This window comes from Seriola aureovittata, chromosome 24, assembly GCF_021018895.1.
Source record: "Seriola aureovittata isolate HTS-2021-v1 ecotype China chromosome 24, ASM2101889v1, whole genome shotgun sequence".
In the NCBI taxonomy this organism is placed as follows: Eukaryota; Metazoa; Chordata; class Actinopteri; order Carangiformes; family Carangidae; genus Seriola; species Seriola aureovittata.
Genome location: NC_079387.1, coordinates 5,736,762 through 5,752,336, shown reverse-complemented (window position 1 = coordinate 5,752,336; position 15,575 = coordinate 5,736,762). Strand labels below are relative to the sequence as shown.

Below are 15,575 nucleotides of genomic sequence, written 5' to 3'. Positions count from 1 at the left end.
GTGCAACCAGTTAATATCAATGTCATTGGTAGGTAGAGCAACTACTATACGTAATGCACAAGTAAATCTAAATTGTATTAACTGCATAATAGTTATTAAAACCAATGTGTAATAATCAATATTAGTGTCATTGCTATAAATAACATGAACGGCATCAGGGTTAGTAATAGTTTTGTTAATAAGATTTGTGTTAATAAGAATTTCCAGTCTAAGTGAAGACAAACATTTGTTTTCGCTTCCGATGAAAACTTTCAAAATAAAGCCTAGCGAGGAAACAAACGGTCAAACTGTCAGCTGAGCTATACTGAATACAAATCACTGTTGTACTTAGTAGTTACCAATAAGAGTATTGTCATATATAGTCATATTAGTCCAAGAGCTTTTCAAAGTTTTGGAAGAAACGAGAGAAAATAAGCTATGGAAAAAATAAATCAATAAGTAAAAGCGCAGAGAAGATATTCGGCAGTCGGCGGTAATGCAACACCAGGGGAGTACAAACACAAACCGCAGAAGAAGAACAGGACATATGATGCGCACCTTCCGCCAATATGAAGGCACTCAGGGCAGTTTCTGCCTTTGATTTTAAAGAATAAGCCTTGTTAATTCTACAAGTGCTGAATCCTCTAACTGGACTTAAGTAGATGCGACACCGACTTAATATCCTGGGTGAGACTGAGATTGCTTTTCTTCACATTGTCCGTTAGACACGCTGCTGAAGCTTCAAGGCCCCACGCTAAGATAAAACATGAAGTCATTAGCTCTTTGGTTAACTAACTTTAGCATTAGCATCCATTCGCTTGTTTTTTCCAGCACGAGGCATGCAAAATACTTATCCTTAGTCTTTAACCGCCTAAATATTACATATGTATGACTGTAAGACATTTAAACAATAGTATTGAAGTCGTGTAGTTGGCTAAGAACTTTAGCTAATCTTAAGCTAGCATGCAAGACTCGCTCGCTAGAAGTTAGCGCAGAGCAGCTGCACACACAACAACAGACCAAGCCATTTGCATGTGTTTATGTTTAGGATGTGCAGCTACCAGTAGGAAAACTAAAACTGCAAGCAGCCCAGTCTATGAATTACAGTCTTACAGGAAAGTTGATAAATGAAAATTAGCTTCTTAGTTGCATTGTAGGGTGCTAAAAGCTGTAGCCCTGTACTTTGAATGAATGAAGTCCGGGCTGAAAGTCAAACATAGTCACACAGCATAGAGAGTTCGGTGGTGTGTAGTTTTAGACATGTTGTTTTTAATGCCATTGGCCCATTAACTTTTTTAAAAGTACTTCATTAACATTCCTACATAAGTCTCAGTGTGTTGTGTATAGTTGTATTGATGCAGACGACTTATCAGAGACACATCATTTAACATGGTCTGTCATGTTTCCAGTCCTGCAGAATGTCCAAGATCAGGCGGAAAGTAACAGTGGAGAATTCAAAAACCATATCTGACAGCAGCAGCAGCACCACGACCAGCAGCACCAGCAACCCCGCCGCCCCCTCCCGCAGACCCAGTGTGTTTGAAAGACTTGGTCCCAGCACTGGGAGTAATGCTGCTGATGTATGTATTGCCTACACTGCTAAACACTTACATGGATGCCAACAGTGATGTCTATTAGTTTCCCAATGCATATGATATAGCTTAGTGTGCCCCTTCACACCCATTCCAATTTTGGGAGGTCAAAGATCAGGGTCGGCCACAAACCTGTGCCCCTGTTCAGTGATTCAGTCTCCTATTTAGGGAAGTAGGAGAACCTATTTAATGGTATAATAATGATTGTTCTGTGTTTTATGTTGAACCCCTTGTCTTCCTAATGTCCCTACTGTGATGCTGTTTCAGTTCAGTTTGTGGATGTTGCTTTATCTCATCAGACTTATTTGTGTGTCCCTTCCAGAGTCACTGTAGAAATTGGTTGAAGACCGGTAATTGCAGTTACGGCAACACTTGTCGCTACACACATGGAACTCAGCCACGAGGCAAAGGATTTAGCTTTAGTCGGTAAGATGGCCTTGATACACCATTCCCTTTATTTTCTATCAGCATGTTTTTTGACTTATGTCCATGTCAAATCAAATGAATGATCTATACAGTAGCTCAACAACATATGTATGTTTTTTTTTTGTGTGTGTGTGTGTGTGTGTGTGTGTGTGTGTGTGTGTGTGTGTGTCTTAATTGAGCAGGTCAACCGAGAGGCCCACAGGTGATCTGCGGGAGAGGATGAAGAATAAAAGACAGGATGTTGACCCAGAAAACCTGAAGCGAGACCTTGACGAGCCCGCATCCCCCACAGCAAGAGTGAGTTCTCTGCTCCGTTTGTCTCTAAGTTATAATCTGTCGGTGAATCTGTAAACTAGGGCTGATTTTAAAATGAAGAAACGGCTCTGGTGCTACTGCCGACTCTTAATCTGAGGCTTATTTTTACACTGTGATGAGCTTGGAAATATGGCACATTTAGTCCATATAATATAAGAAGAAGCAGGTGTCATTCTAACATGACTGTGTGTGTCCATCTACAGCAGAGAGACTCCTCCAGAGGCCGACACAGGGAGAAGGAGGACATAAAGATCACAAAGGAGCGCACCCCAGCCAGTGAAGAAGAACCCACAGAGTGGGAAACCAATCGTGAAGGTACAGTATAATACAGTTGTATAATGTTTAGGCTCTTCAGTTTATTTTATGATTTAGTGTGAACTGAAAAATATTTATATGAGCTTTGATTTGACAGCCTGAAGATAAAAGTCTGTGTTTTTTGGTTTGACTTTCAGATTCGGATATCGGTGACTACGACTACGAGTTATCCCTAGAAATGAAGCGCCAGAAGATTCAACGTGAGCTGATGAAACTGGAGCAGGAGAACCTGGAAAAGAGGGAGGAGATTGTCATCAAGAAAGATGAGACCCCCACTAAAACAAGAACCACCTCCTTGCCGAAGGTAAGTAACATTTGGCTATACAGACTAGTTACTACTTTTGTTTTGATTTCCTCCAGGGCAACTCACGGCACTCAGTGACGTAGTAGTCTGTACGAAGGACTCTGATTTGAATCGCCACCTGATTTGTCATGTCTGTCCTTCAGGCCTCCCCGGAGCAGTTAAGCTCTAAAGATTCACCCTCATCCAGGAAGTCCAGTGGCTCCCCGAAACACAAAAGTGGAACCAAAGGGCTAGGCTCTGGAAAGAAAGAGAAGAAAACATCCATTTCCTCCCCTGTTTCAGAACCTGCCAGGTAGGATTCCATTGGTGGCCTTTTTTGTGAAGGTTAGGTTAGTTAGATACCAGGATAGGTTATTTGCCATGTGATCATTTTGCCATTTTTTTCTATTTGATTATTACAATTTGAACCTTTTCCATCTTCTTCCAACCAGATCTTCAAAAGGGAGCCATAGTAAAAAGAAAGGGCCCCGCACACCCAGTCCTCCTCCCCCCGTCCCTCTGGACATTCCTGTGATGGGGAAGAAACACAAAGGCAAGCACAAAAACAAGGAGAAGTCTGAGGAAAAGCAGAAGGAAGGGAAAGACCGGGGACGAGATACAGAGAAACACAAAGAGAAGAAGGAGAAACGCAGGTAACACTGTGGACTGCAAGCAAATTCTCTCCCACTCATCCTCTGTCATCATCTTCAACTTGTAATCCTCATTCTTCTGAATATAAACTTGTCGTTTACAGGGACCGATCAGACAGTTCCCACAAAGCCAAGCGGTCAGTGACATCAGAGGAGCGTTCTGGTAGTGTTTCGTCTCCCTCCAGAGGCGCTTCACCCTCAGCCCGGAAGAAATCCACCTCTCCTAAAGCTTCGTCCCATAAACCCTCTGTACTGGCCTCCTCTCCTCGCAGGTTAGCACATGATCATTTTCAGTATAGTTGAATCGGTAAATACTGGACAAAGTGCCTGCAAGGAACTAACCGTGTTTTGTCACTGTAGGTCTCCCTCTCCTCCACGCCACCAGCGCAGTCCCACTCCTCCACGCCACCACTCCCCTTCCTCCCACTCCGGCTCCTCCGCCCAGCGGCACTCTCCCTCTCCTCCCCGTCGACGTCGCTCGTCCTCTCCCGCCTACCATCGGAGCAATGCAGCGGGAGCCTCCTCGCCTCAGAGCTCCAGACGCTCCCGGTCACCTCCGGCCTCCCACGACGCCTCCTCGCCCCACCGCCGATCTGACAGGTCGAGCCCCAGCCGGCACCACTCCAGAGGCCGAGAGAGGAGCCGTGGTGACAGAGAGAGGAGTCCGCCGGCCCAGGAGCGCAGACATGAGCGCAGAGATGGTATCTTTATGTCCTTCTATTGTATTTGTCTTGTTCCTTTTGTTGTACTTTTTACCACATGGAGCAATGAGGGGGACAGAAGAGAGGAGCAGGCCCGGGACTACATGCTTTTTATTTAGTAACGTCAGTTGAAACAGTAAAAAAAAAATTGAATCGCTACATTTCCCACCACATTATTGACCAACAACATCTACTACTGTAGATTTAGAATATGACTAATTTTGCACATTGGTTGGGTAATATTGGCAAATGTAGCAATCGATAAGTTCTTTATTGCTTCCACTTGAAAATGCTCCTCTGGAATCAATACTGTGTCCCCTATGCCTTGTAAGATGTGTTGAAATGAAAATAATCCATTCTTCACTTGTTAAGCTATGTGTCCTTTTTTCAAACAGATAGCCGCAGCAAGCGAGAGAAAGACAGTGTCCGTGACGACCGGGACTATGACTCTGAACAGGTGTCATCACGAGACGCTCGCGACGACAGGGAGACGAGAGAGGCTCGCGAGCGCCGGGATCGAGGAAGGGAAACTACCAGAGACTCTCGCGACCACAGAGACAACAGGGACGTAAAGGACTCCAGAGAGAGCAGGACAGACACCCGGTCCAGTCGAGAGTCCCTGGAGCGTCGGGACCGCGAACGGGAACGAGAGAGGGACCGGGAGAAGGAAAGGGAGAAGGACAGGGAGCGAGAGAAGGAGCGAGAGAGGGAGAGGACCGACACCCACAGGAAGGAGGAAATGTCTCAGGACGACAGGAGTTACGGGAGAGGTCATGGTCGTGAAGAGGGAGGGAGAGCAGAGGGAAGGACAGAGAACAGGACAGACAGAGCTGAGAGGAACGGACGAGGGAGAGGGCGTGCCAATGAAACATCTGATAAAGGCAAGAACTTGAAGACAAACACTAACTGTGCCTCTATTTTTTCCTGTGTGTGTGTGTGTGTGTGTTTGTTTGTTTGACATTTTTTTTCCTCTATAATACTCTCCCTTTTATCATCTGTCAGGCTCAAACAGAAACTCCCGCGGTTCCCAACTGGAAAGCACCCATGATAGCTGGGAGTCTCGGAGCAGTGCGGTGCGCGAGCGGAGTGTGGAGAGGAGCGCAGATCGCAGCGCTACTGAAAGAAGCTCTGAGAGGGGTTCAGACCGAGATCGCTATGAGGGTGACAGAAGAGGAGAGCAGGCCCGGGACTCCTCTTACGACAGGAGAGGAGGGCACGGAGAGCGGGATCGCAGAGACAACCGAGAGAGAGGTGTGGACCAAAAAGGATGTTCATCCAGCTGATCAAAAACCACGTGGAGAGTTTTGGGTGGTTGTTATTTTAAAATTGTTTGACTATGTTTTATTTTAACTTTCTGTTTTTCCAGATCCAAGAGCAGCTTCCCCAAACAGGCACCAGGTGCGATCAGAGGAGCCTGAGAGGGAGGAAAGGAGGGAGGACCGCAGGACAGATAGACTGGAGGAGAGACGGGACGACCGGAACCGCGACCGTGAACGAGAGCGAGACAGGGAGCGGGACAGGGAGCGGGAGAGAGAGAAAGAGAAGGACAGAGAGCGGGAGAGGGAGCGGGAGAGGGAGAGGGAGAGAGAGAAGGAGCGAGAGAAGGAAAGGGAGGCCGCGGAGAGGGAGCGGGCCAGGGAGAGAGAGCGGGAGCGGGAACGAGAGAGGGAGCGGGAGCGCGAGAGAGAAAGGGAACGCGAGGAGCGGGAGAGAGAGAGGGAGAGGAAGGAGCGAGAACGGGAGAGGGAGCAGCGGGAGCGGGAGAGGCAGCGGGAATGGGAGGAGAGGGAGAGAGGAAGGGAGGAGAGGCGGGAAAGGAGAGATGAGACCAGGGAAGACCGGTCTGTTCGAGAAACCCGGGACGATCGCAAGACAAGGCATGTATCAGCTTTATGCATTATTTTTAGGTATTCCTTAATATCTTACATGGGAACTATGGGACAGGCACCTGTTACATGCTTTACATTTCTGCCAACTGTTTTCATACATAATTTATAAGTATAAGGCACTCCCAAAAATAAAATTTCATGCATCACTTTCATCATATTTATTTAGCTACAGCAGTAATTCTCCTCGTCTCTCCCTGTAGTCGCAAGAGGCCCAGGGTGGAGAGCAGCCCGAGCCCCCGCTCCTCACCAAAGCGACGCGACCACAGCCCGGCAGACAGCGACGGCTACAACAGCGCGGAGGACAAAAGTGAGCGCCCGATTGGCCGAGGGCAGGCCAAGCTCCACCCACAGCCCCTCCTCCCCAGCCCAGTGTGTCCGCCTCCATCTGACAGTAGGGGAAATCTTTTTGAAAAGGACACACTCCTGTTTAATGGGGAATGCACCTCTCGTATAATGCGCACCCTGGAATGCACTGTTAACTATTTTGAAGTTGGATTTTTCTTTGGTATCGCTTGTTAATATGTCTTTTCGTTTCACACATTCAAGTATTTGCTGGCTGTCCCAGTTAAATGATGTCAGTGTGAACAGACCAAAGTCATTTGGCAATTAAACTTGCACTTTTCCTCTGGCTATAATGAAAAATGCACCTTGGTTGAGTTTCAAGAATTACTTTTGTCTTCATTTGATTTAAATTAACCTTTAAAGGACATTGCTACTAAAGCGCTCCTTTATATGACATTTGTCCTCATGGTAACGGCACACACCTCAACTGAACTGATGTGACTCTTCCATGTGCACGTACAGGTGGCGATAAGCATCGACTGCTGAGCCAGGTGGTGCGGCCCCAGGAACCCTTGTTGCGTTCACCACCGAGAGCTGCTCCACCTGATGACAAGCTGGGTCACTGGAAGGATGAGGAGCGCAGAGGAGCCGTGGACAAAAGGGAGACACGCAGCCGCCACGAGGAGCTCGAGCCTCGTGTGGAACGCAGCAGAGGAGGCGACAGACGAGCTGACCACCTTTCAGACGCTCCGTCTGACTCCCGCAGCAGAGGCAGAGACCAGCGAGAATCCACGCCGCCGCCGCCGCCGCCTCCTCCTCCTCCTCCTCCTTCAGCCCTCGCCACTGGCAGTGACGATCGTGACACCGCCAGCTCCTTGTCCCACGAGGAGGGCAAAAAGAAGACAAAGGCGCAGAGGAAGGGGCTAAAGAAAGTTCGCAAAGATGAGGAGATAAGCGGTGTTAACAGCCTGGCTGCTGTAGGGGACCGCTTCAACCTCGAGCCCCCAGCCAGTGTTTCTGCAGATGGACCTCCACCCTTGCACTCTCCCAGGAAAGTAGCCAAGAAAAAGGCGCTTGACCGAAAGAGGAAACGGTCACGAGGAGGAGAATCTGATGTGTCTGAGGAGGATACTTCAGCCCACCAGCCCCATAGTAAGAGGAAGAGAGGTCCCCGGACCCCACCACCCTCGATGAGGCCTGATCACCGCGGCACTGGAGGCAACACAGAGCCGTCTCCCCTGTCCAAAATGGACAACTTCAGTGACTGGTCAGATGAGGAGGTTACAGACCGAGGAGGAGGACCACTTGAAACACATCCTCCCTTGGCTCCTGCTGAGCCTCTAAGGAGAGGTGGCGGTCCCAGGATGGGCAGGGACAGGGAGAGGTGCAACCCCCCACCCATTGCCCCTCTACTCCCTCAGGATCCTCCCATGTTGCTGCAGACTCTGACTCCACAGCCCCTCATGTCCCAGCCCCTGCTGCGCAAGCCCCCTCCAGAGCAGACGCGCAGCAGCAGCATGGGGAGCAACCAGAGCCGCACATCATCCAGACGCCTGCGATCACCCTCCAACGAGTCGGCCCACCGAGACGACCTCCAGGGTGCACGATCCCGCCGGGGAAGGCTGCAGGGCACCAACTCTCGCGACCGGGATCGAGAGAGAGAAAGAGAACGAGAACGAGAGCGGGAAAGGGAGAGAGAGCGAGAGAGAGAGAGGCCGGTTGTAAATGACCCTCCTGGGGCCGAGAGGAAGTCTCGAATTGACCAGTTGAGGAGAGGAGAGCCCAGCCGCAGCACCTCATCAGGTAAATACACACATCATGGAATTATAACTGCATTAAGGAACAGTATATTACACAATGAAATCTCTGATCCTGCCCTTACTTATACCTGTCTCTGTTGTCTTACAGACCGGCAGGATTCTCGCAGCCACAGCTCCAGACGCAGCTCTCCTGACTCTGAGAGGCAGACCAGGTCCAGGTCCCGCGCCGGTTCCTATGACAGTCGAGAGCGGGAGAGAGACAGGGAGCCATTTGAACGGGAACGAGACCGAAAGGATCTCCGGCCTCAGCAGCAGCAACAGCAGCAGCCGCCCCTGCTCCTACAACAGCCCCTCCAACAACAAAGAGACTGGGAGCCCGAACCGAGGGACTGGCCCAGCAGGGGACGAGAGCCCCTGCTAATGCGTCCTGGCCGTGAACCTCTCCTGAGGGAGCGGGATATCAGGGACAGGGAACGCTTACTCCCTGAAGGACTCATACAGCAGCACGAACGGGAGCGGGAAAGGGATAGGGAGCGGGAGAGAGACAGTAGAGGTGAAAGAGGCGTCGATCGAGAGAGGGAGAGGATGATGATGATGGACCTACCGCCCCACGGGGACCCCAGGGCTCCAGGACGAGGGGACCTGAGGGGAGAAATGAGAGGAGACCTGCGAGGGGACATGATGAGGCAGGACAGGAGTGACTATGAGCCTCTGCTGCCAAGAGAAGCCTTCAGCCCTCCAGAGCCTGAGAAAGCGAGCAACAGTCACCATCTCATGGGAGATCAACGAGACCGGGAGCTGGAGAAGGCGGACAGCATCGACGGTAAGAAGCTTCAAGTGTACATGCACTTTTATGCCACTTTCTCCCATTTTTTTCAAGGTGGATATAAAGGAGTCTGTGTGCACTGTGTTCTCAGGAGATGATGATGGTAAAGAAGACGATGGCCAGTCAGTCGCATCTGTTGGAGAGGAGTACGAACCAATCAGTGATGACGAGCTGGATGAAATTTTGGCTGATAGCCAGAAAAAGGAGGATCAGCAGGATGATGAAAAAATTACAGGTACCAGGAAATACATTCCTCCTATCCATATTTTACTGGTAAAATACCATTAGCTGCTGCTTGCAGGATTGATTAATTCCATTCCAAATAAACTGTTTGCTTTAACTGGGAAATATTGCTTTAAACATGAAAACAGGTCAGATGTACCTTTTTTAAAATCAAACCCCCAATGCTACATCCCGACAGGTCCTCTGGATGTGATCGATGTGGACTGGTCCAGCCTGATGCCCAAACAGAAGCAGGAGCCGCGGGCAGCAGGGGCAGCATTGCTACGGTTCACCCCAGGGGCTGTGCTTCTCAGGGCTGGCATCTCCAAGCGACTTGCTGGGCCTGCGCTCCTGGAGCAAGTCAAAGAGGTGTGCAAGTCTGAGCTGGACGACCCGAAAGGTGAGAGCTCTGACATCATGGACCCATAAACTCTTATTTTTATCACAGTCATTTGCACTTCACTTTGAACATCATGGTCTTTTGATAACTTTTATTTTAACATTGATTTTTTTTATCCCTTTTGCTTTCCTTATGTTGAATTTATTTTAAATTTGTAACATGATTGTATTTTTTAATCCATCTATCTAAAACTCACTTTCACTTCCATCTTGCCAGATGCTGACAAGCTGTTCGAGCATGACCTTGGGGCCCTGAACATGGCAGCCCTGAACAGGCGGGTGGAGAGGGCAGGTTTACTGAGCAACCTTGGGCCCTGCTGCAAGGCCCTGTGTGCCCGCAGGGACTTTGCCATCCGCCGGCAACTGTTAAAAAATGACAAGGTAGATGCCATCCAGTCACTGACTTGTATGAATTTAATATTGACCTTTTTCTGTGTTGATCTTAACTGTATTCTCACAAACTTAGTTGTTTGGAGAAACATGTTTAAATCTCTTAAATGTTATTTTCTTCCTCAGGGCCTAACAAAGCAGTACCCCACTACACCCGTAGTAGACAACGAGCTGCTGCAGATGAGCATGCGTCTCTTCAGAAGGACCATGGCCGGCACGGCTTCGGCCCCAGAAAAGTCCGACAGTGGGTCGGCACCAGCGGCCGAAGTTGCTGCAGCTGTTAGTAGTAAGCTCAGCACAGCACAGCCTGAGGTGTGTGTGTCCTGAAAGAAATGGGCTTCATGAGTAAAAGACATGCAAGTGAAGGCTTCTAAGCCTTCACTTCTTCCAGCCCCTAACTTTCCATCCCTCTCTTTCCCATTTCATTATACACATAACCTTTTTAGACAGGAGAGGAAATAAAGAAAAAACAGCAAAATTGTGAATTTCTCAGTTATGCGTTACATGTTTTGGATGTTCTGCAAAAGCTGTGCCATAGACTACTGGACATTCTAGCCTATGGAGGTGTGTAATGAACCATGTATGCGAAACATAAAACACCTAAAATGATTTCATGTTTTTTTTTGTGCTTTACAGTGTTTTAGAGCAGCTTTTTAACTGTCTGTTTCACCTGCCTAACCACGTTCAAACGACTGTTTTGTTTTCATATTTTGTGCATTGGTTACTACAACTGTGCATTAAAATTGTTAGATGTTGATTTTTGTAATGGGTCTTTTGCTTTGTATGAAATTACTGTCCAGCCTTCAAATAATGTCACACTTGATTGTTGTTGTTACTGTATTTGTTTACATTATATCACAAGATATCTGCAGAACAAATCTGTAGCATTTGCTGCAGAGAAGTAACCGACCAGCAACACTGAAACTGAAACATCCTGCCGGGACTTGAATGAACGTTTCTCCTGAATGAGCACTGCCAAACTATTCCTTTATTGAATGTAAGTTGTTAGAACTGTTAGTCTGTGGACACATTATTGCTTTTTGCTTGATGTATTTGTTTTGAATAGTTTGGCAATGTCTCCCTGAAATGAACTGAAGTGAGTGCAGAGAACACTATAGACTGCAGAATACCAGATCTTCAACACTGCCATGTGGAACGCATCCATCCAAAAAGGAGCCAAAATGCTCCTGATAGGAAAAGACCCTAGAGTGCTTAGGTAAAAAAAAAGAAAAAGACCTGAAGATAATTAATTTGAACTTCACATCTTGTTTCTGTGTCCCAGTGGTTGACCATCCAGAGTCACAATAAAAAGACTTGTACAGGTGGATAAACTGAAGCTCTGGGATGTGGTTGTATCAACACTTGAAAATAGCAGGTTGTGCATGCTGTGAGTGCTGGGACAGAAATTCAATGGACAAACCACGTTCAGTGTCACACTGAACAGCTTAAAGAACAGAATAAGAATGGAAAAAGGCTGTTAACTTATAGACCTGGATTCAACATGACACCTCCCCCCCGGCCATGCAACTGTGACTTGAAATCTGAGTGACATTACAGACATGGAGAGACTGGGCTCTGATGAAGCCCATCATCTTTAAGTCTGTGATGTTGGAAGACACTTTGCTTACATGTTTCTTTTCCAAGGTGTGCAAGTAATGATAGCTGGTTTAACTCTGTATTTTATTTGTATTTTTATTTTTTACTGTAAAATAAATGTAGAATGACATTTTTAAATTGTAATGACATTTTGGCAAATAAGGACAACTGGGGACCTGATGGAGTTCAAATGTAGTGCTAGGTCAGATTAAATTACTATAACTAGGGCTATGAAGACAGCCACTAGATGCAGATGTTTGCATTTTGAGGTAAGTGCTGAACTTGACATAAAAACACAACTCCCATAGGGTCCTTCTACCTTTATGAGTGAGTCTTTCATTAAGAATTTTCATTCCTAGAGAGGAAGTGCTACATCTAGGATCTTTGGAAAAATGTTTGTTTTTTTCTAAACTTTGATACTTGAGTTTTGATTTCTCATTGACGAAATAACAGAGAAAATAATTTATGTGAATATTTTTTTACTTTGATACTAGTGTTTGATGAAGAACATAAATAGAGCATTTGTGTCATATCTGGTTGTAGACCTCCATAATCCTAAAACAAAGAAATCTATTATGTTGTGAATGGCTGAAATGCCTCATGTTCTGTCTTAAACTGGTTCAAAGCCATGTACAATGACTGAATTCATTTTTTGTAAATCATTACTGCATAACACACTATATATGATCCTGGCAAAAGAAACTGACATAAACAGGACAATCTTACAACATAAATACTGTCAATGCCTTGTCTAAATAGTCTGATCATGTAAAACAATACCTCTTGTGGTCTCTATTGTTTCGAAATCTTTTAAATAATACAAATATTTGTAAAATTCTATTTAATATGTTTCTCGGAAGTGTATTTAATTTACTATTTATTTCACATCGCACACTACAATTATTAACGAGTGTTGAAAAACACGAGGTATCTACACTAGGAACCTTGTACTTGTACATTTGTTGTTAACAGACATCAAATAAAACGGACCGGTTTCCTTTACCCACAATCCTCTGCCTTTAGTCCGTCCTTCCGACTTCCGTCTCAGCTTTGAGTCGATGTGAGTATTTTCTTCGGAAAATTATATTTCTACAATCTAACGCCATCCTGCGATATTAACGATACAATCGAACAAATATCACACATAAATATACACATTAGTGTTGCTTTGTGTTTTATGTGAGGTTTTTGAAGTGGATGAACATAGTAAAAGATGATTAAAAGCGACGAATGTTGGCGCCCCGATTGATTGAACCGGAGTGGCTTCAAGATGCCGTTGTGGCTATGTTGTGCTCCTTCTGTGTGAACTAGAAATCGTGCTATATTGTTTACTGCTAATATAAAGCACTGGTATTTGTTTGATTAGCTGTTTCTTTCAACGCCAGTGCAATTTATTTTACCCTTTAGCCTGCGGTAAGTATTAACGGTAGAATAGCCCCGCGTTAGCTAGTCTATGGTGTAGTAAAATGGTGTCGGGTTGAAGCTTGCAACCCACATTTTCTCGTCTAAATAGCAAAACCAGGGTTGGTTTTTCTAAACGCTGGACTGATTTAGCTAGTATTTCACAGCTCCTGAAACGTTCACGTGCTCCAACAGTAACACAAGTTTGTTGTTTATAGATGGCCCCTACCAAGAAAGGAGAAAAGAAGAAGGGGCGTTCAGCCATCAACGAGGTGGTGACCAGAGAGTACACCATCAATGTCCACAAGCGCATCCATGGAATGTAAGTACCGCAAGAACACAGGTGGCCATGGTTGATGTAAGGGACTTAAACGCACTGCAGTTAGTATTATTATATCAGCTGTCAGTGAAACTTAGTTCTGCTACTTTCCACTTAGATTTATTCACTGTACAGTATTTTACAGACAGTGATAAGAGGGTGAGCACTTCTTGAACTTGTTTTCAGTGCTAAAATGTGTTTCCAGGGCTGCAAATTGAGTGGTATAACAACCAATATTCAAACTTTAAAGTGTTGACACACATGGTGCATCGCATTTCAGCATCTTGAGATTGTTCACACAAAGTATTTAGATACAATCAAATGACAGAGGTTAAGACTTACATGTGCACAACTGATGGAAGTGTTGGTAGTGTTTTATAAACAACTAAATCAAGTGTCAGCATTGGAAGTGATTTAATTCTGTCCTGTTAATGCTGTTGTCTTGCAGAGGGTTCAAGAGGAGAGCTCCCCGTGCCATCAAGGAGATCCGCAAGTTCGCCATGAAGGAGATGGGAACTCCTGATGTGCGCATTGACACTCGTCTTAACAAGGCTGTGTGGAGCAAGGGTGTCAGGTGAGATGATCTGCTTTAAATACTCATATCTGAGCAAAAACACACATAAATTGTCACATCTTGCAATGAAAGTTCATTGCAAGATGTGAAAATTTATAGTACTTTTTTTCTTTTTGTACACAATGTAAGCTACAGTTGAAAATGTGCATCACTGGCTGACAGTAACTATCACCAACGTGAATCGAGGAAGTATGATTGGCCTATATCAATGTTTGTGCCACATGAAGTATTTGGTGCAAGAAATTCGATCATCACATTTTACAACACACAACAAAGACGAGAAACAAGCCAGTTACATTTATGCTTAGAAATGAGAAGTCAGTGTGATTGATAAAGATAAATCTATAGAAATGAACATAGTCTCTATGCAGTGCTTAATGAATATATGAGATAACTGGAGGATTTAGTGGCAAATCATTTGCTTTGAGTCAGTTTAGTCACTTTTTCTGATTCAATACCATCAGCAAGGAGACTAGAAGACTGCAAGATACAAGGACAAGTCACTGTTTTCCAGTTACTGTCTGATTAAATTGGATACACTATTTTCAGTACCTGAGGCTAAATATAGGAAATCCAAATGTTCTCAGTATCTGAATGTGGGTTTGGTACACAAGTGCTGAGATTAGGACATCTTGTTGGTTGTGACATTTTAAGTCACTCAGTTATGTAAACTGTCAAATGTTTTGATCCTTAAACTTCTACATGTGTGTGAAATTTGAGCTATGGCACATCTTCTGGCCAGTGTTAAGGTTGCAGCATCAAATCCGATAACTTGCATTTAGTGGAGATTGTAACCTGTGCGTCTTTGTGCAGGAACGTGCCGTACAGGATACGCGTGCGGCTGTCCAGGAAGCGTAATGAGGATGAGGACTCTCCCAACAAGCTGTACACCCTGGTCACATACGTTCCTGTCACCACATGCAAAGGTAAACATGCCACTCATGGTCTTGCTCATTAAAATAATGAACCAATAGACATGTCATTTAACCCTCTCTCTTTCTTTTTCTTCCCCTAAAGGTCTGCAGACAGTTAATGTTGATGAAAACTAAATTTGTCCCCTCTGCGAGTGGAATAAATGAAATAAAAAGAGCTCTTGTCTTGTGTCTTTATTTCTGCTTTTGCACTCAACCGAATGTTTAATCTGAGGTGTGTTTTTATATTTGGATTAATGGTTATATTATGAATGTTCTGTGACAGGTGAGGAATGCTGTCTACAGGGGAGTTTTTCAACACAAAGGGGATAGTAGAGGTCATTGACATGTTCTAAGTCAGATATGGACAATATAGAATTTAGTTACATATGTGATGGTGGATATACTGGCTGACAGAATCTGATTAGGGATAGAGGTACACAGGATCTTCATGAGTCCCTTAGAACAGTGCAGCCCAAGTACAGACAACCGTCAGCTATACTTAATTGTACTAAATATTATGTCCCAAATGGGTTTATATGAGTGTAGGTATTTCAGACGTGTTTGGGAATATGATCATATCCCAGTAAAAAATATGCAGGTATTAGGTATACATCCTGGTTTTCACAGTATGGAGCAGGTTTATTTGTCTCTAAATGGCATTATCAGATCAAATTGACAGATTAAAATCGTGCATGGGGAAATGTAAAGAAAGGTGTGTCACCACCCCGCCGCCACTAGGGGG

General features: G+C 45.4%; 2 protein-coding genes across 2 annotated transcripts; both read left to right on the top strand.

Annotated features, from left to right (window-relative positions):
* Positions 1–485: 485 nt before the first annotated feature.
* zc3h13 (zinc finger CCCH-type containing 13) lies at positions 486–11,763 on the top strand. Its single transcript, XM_056370355.1, has 20 exons — positions 486–666; positions 1,389–1,559; positions 1,894–1,997; positions 2,180–2,294; positions 2,516–2,627; positions 2,765–2,931; positions 3,075–3,223; positions 3,363–3,563; positions 3,665–3,832; positions 3,921–4,261; positions 4,657–5,142; positions 5,264–5,512; positions 5,628–6,138; positions 6,351–6,541; positions 6,955–8,235; positions 8,341–9,015; positions 9,110–9,253; positions 9,440–9,640; positions 9,857–10,020; positions 10,156–11,763. Exons 2-20 carry the CDS (start codon positions 1,398–1,400, stop codon positions 10,354–10,356), a joined length of 5,622 nt encoding a protein of 1,873 aa, XP_056226330.1. The 5' UTR covers positions 486–666; positions 1,389–1,397; the 3' UTR covers positions 10,357–11,763.
* Positions 11,764–12,597: 834 nt separating this feature from the next.
* Positions 12,598–15,008, top strand: rpl31 (ribosomal protein L31). The gene is made up of 5 exons (XM_056370356.1): positions 12,598–12,685; positions 13,245–13,348; positions 13,794–13,919; positions 14,733–14,845; positions 14,937–15,008. The coding sequence occupies exons 2-5, from the start codon at positions 13,245–13,247 to the stop codon at positions 14,966–14,968; spliced, it is 375 nt and encodes a 124-aa protein (XP_056226331.1). The 5' UTR covers positions 12,598–12,685; the 3' UTR covers positions 14,969–15,008.
* The last annotated feature ends 567 nt before the right edge of the window (positions 15,009–15,575 follow it).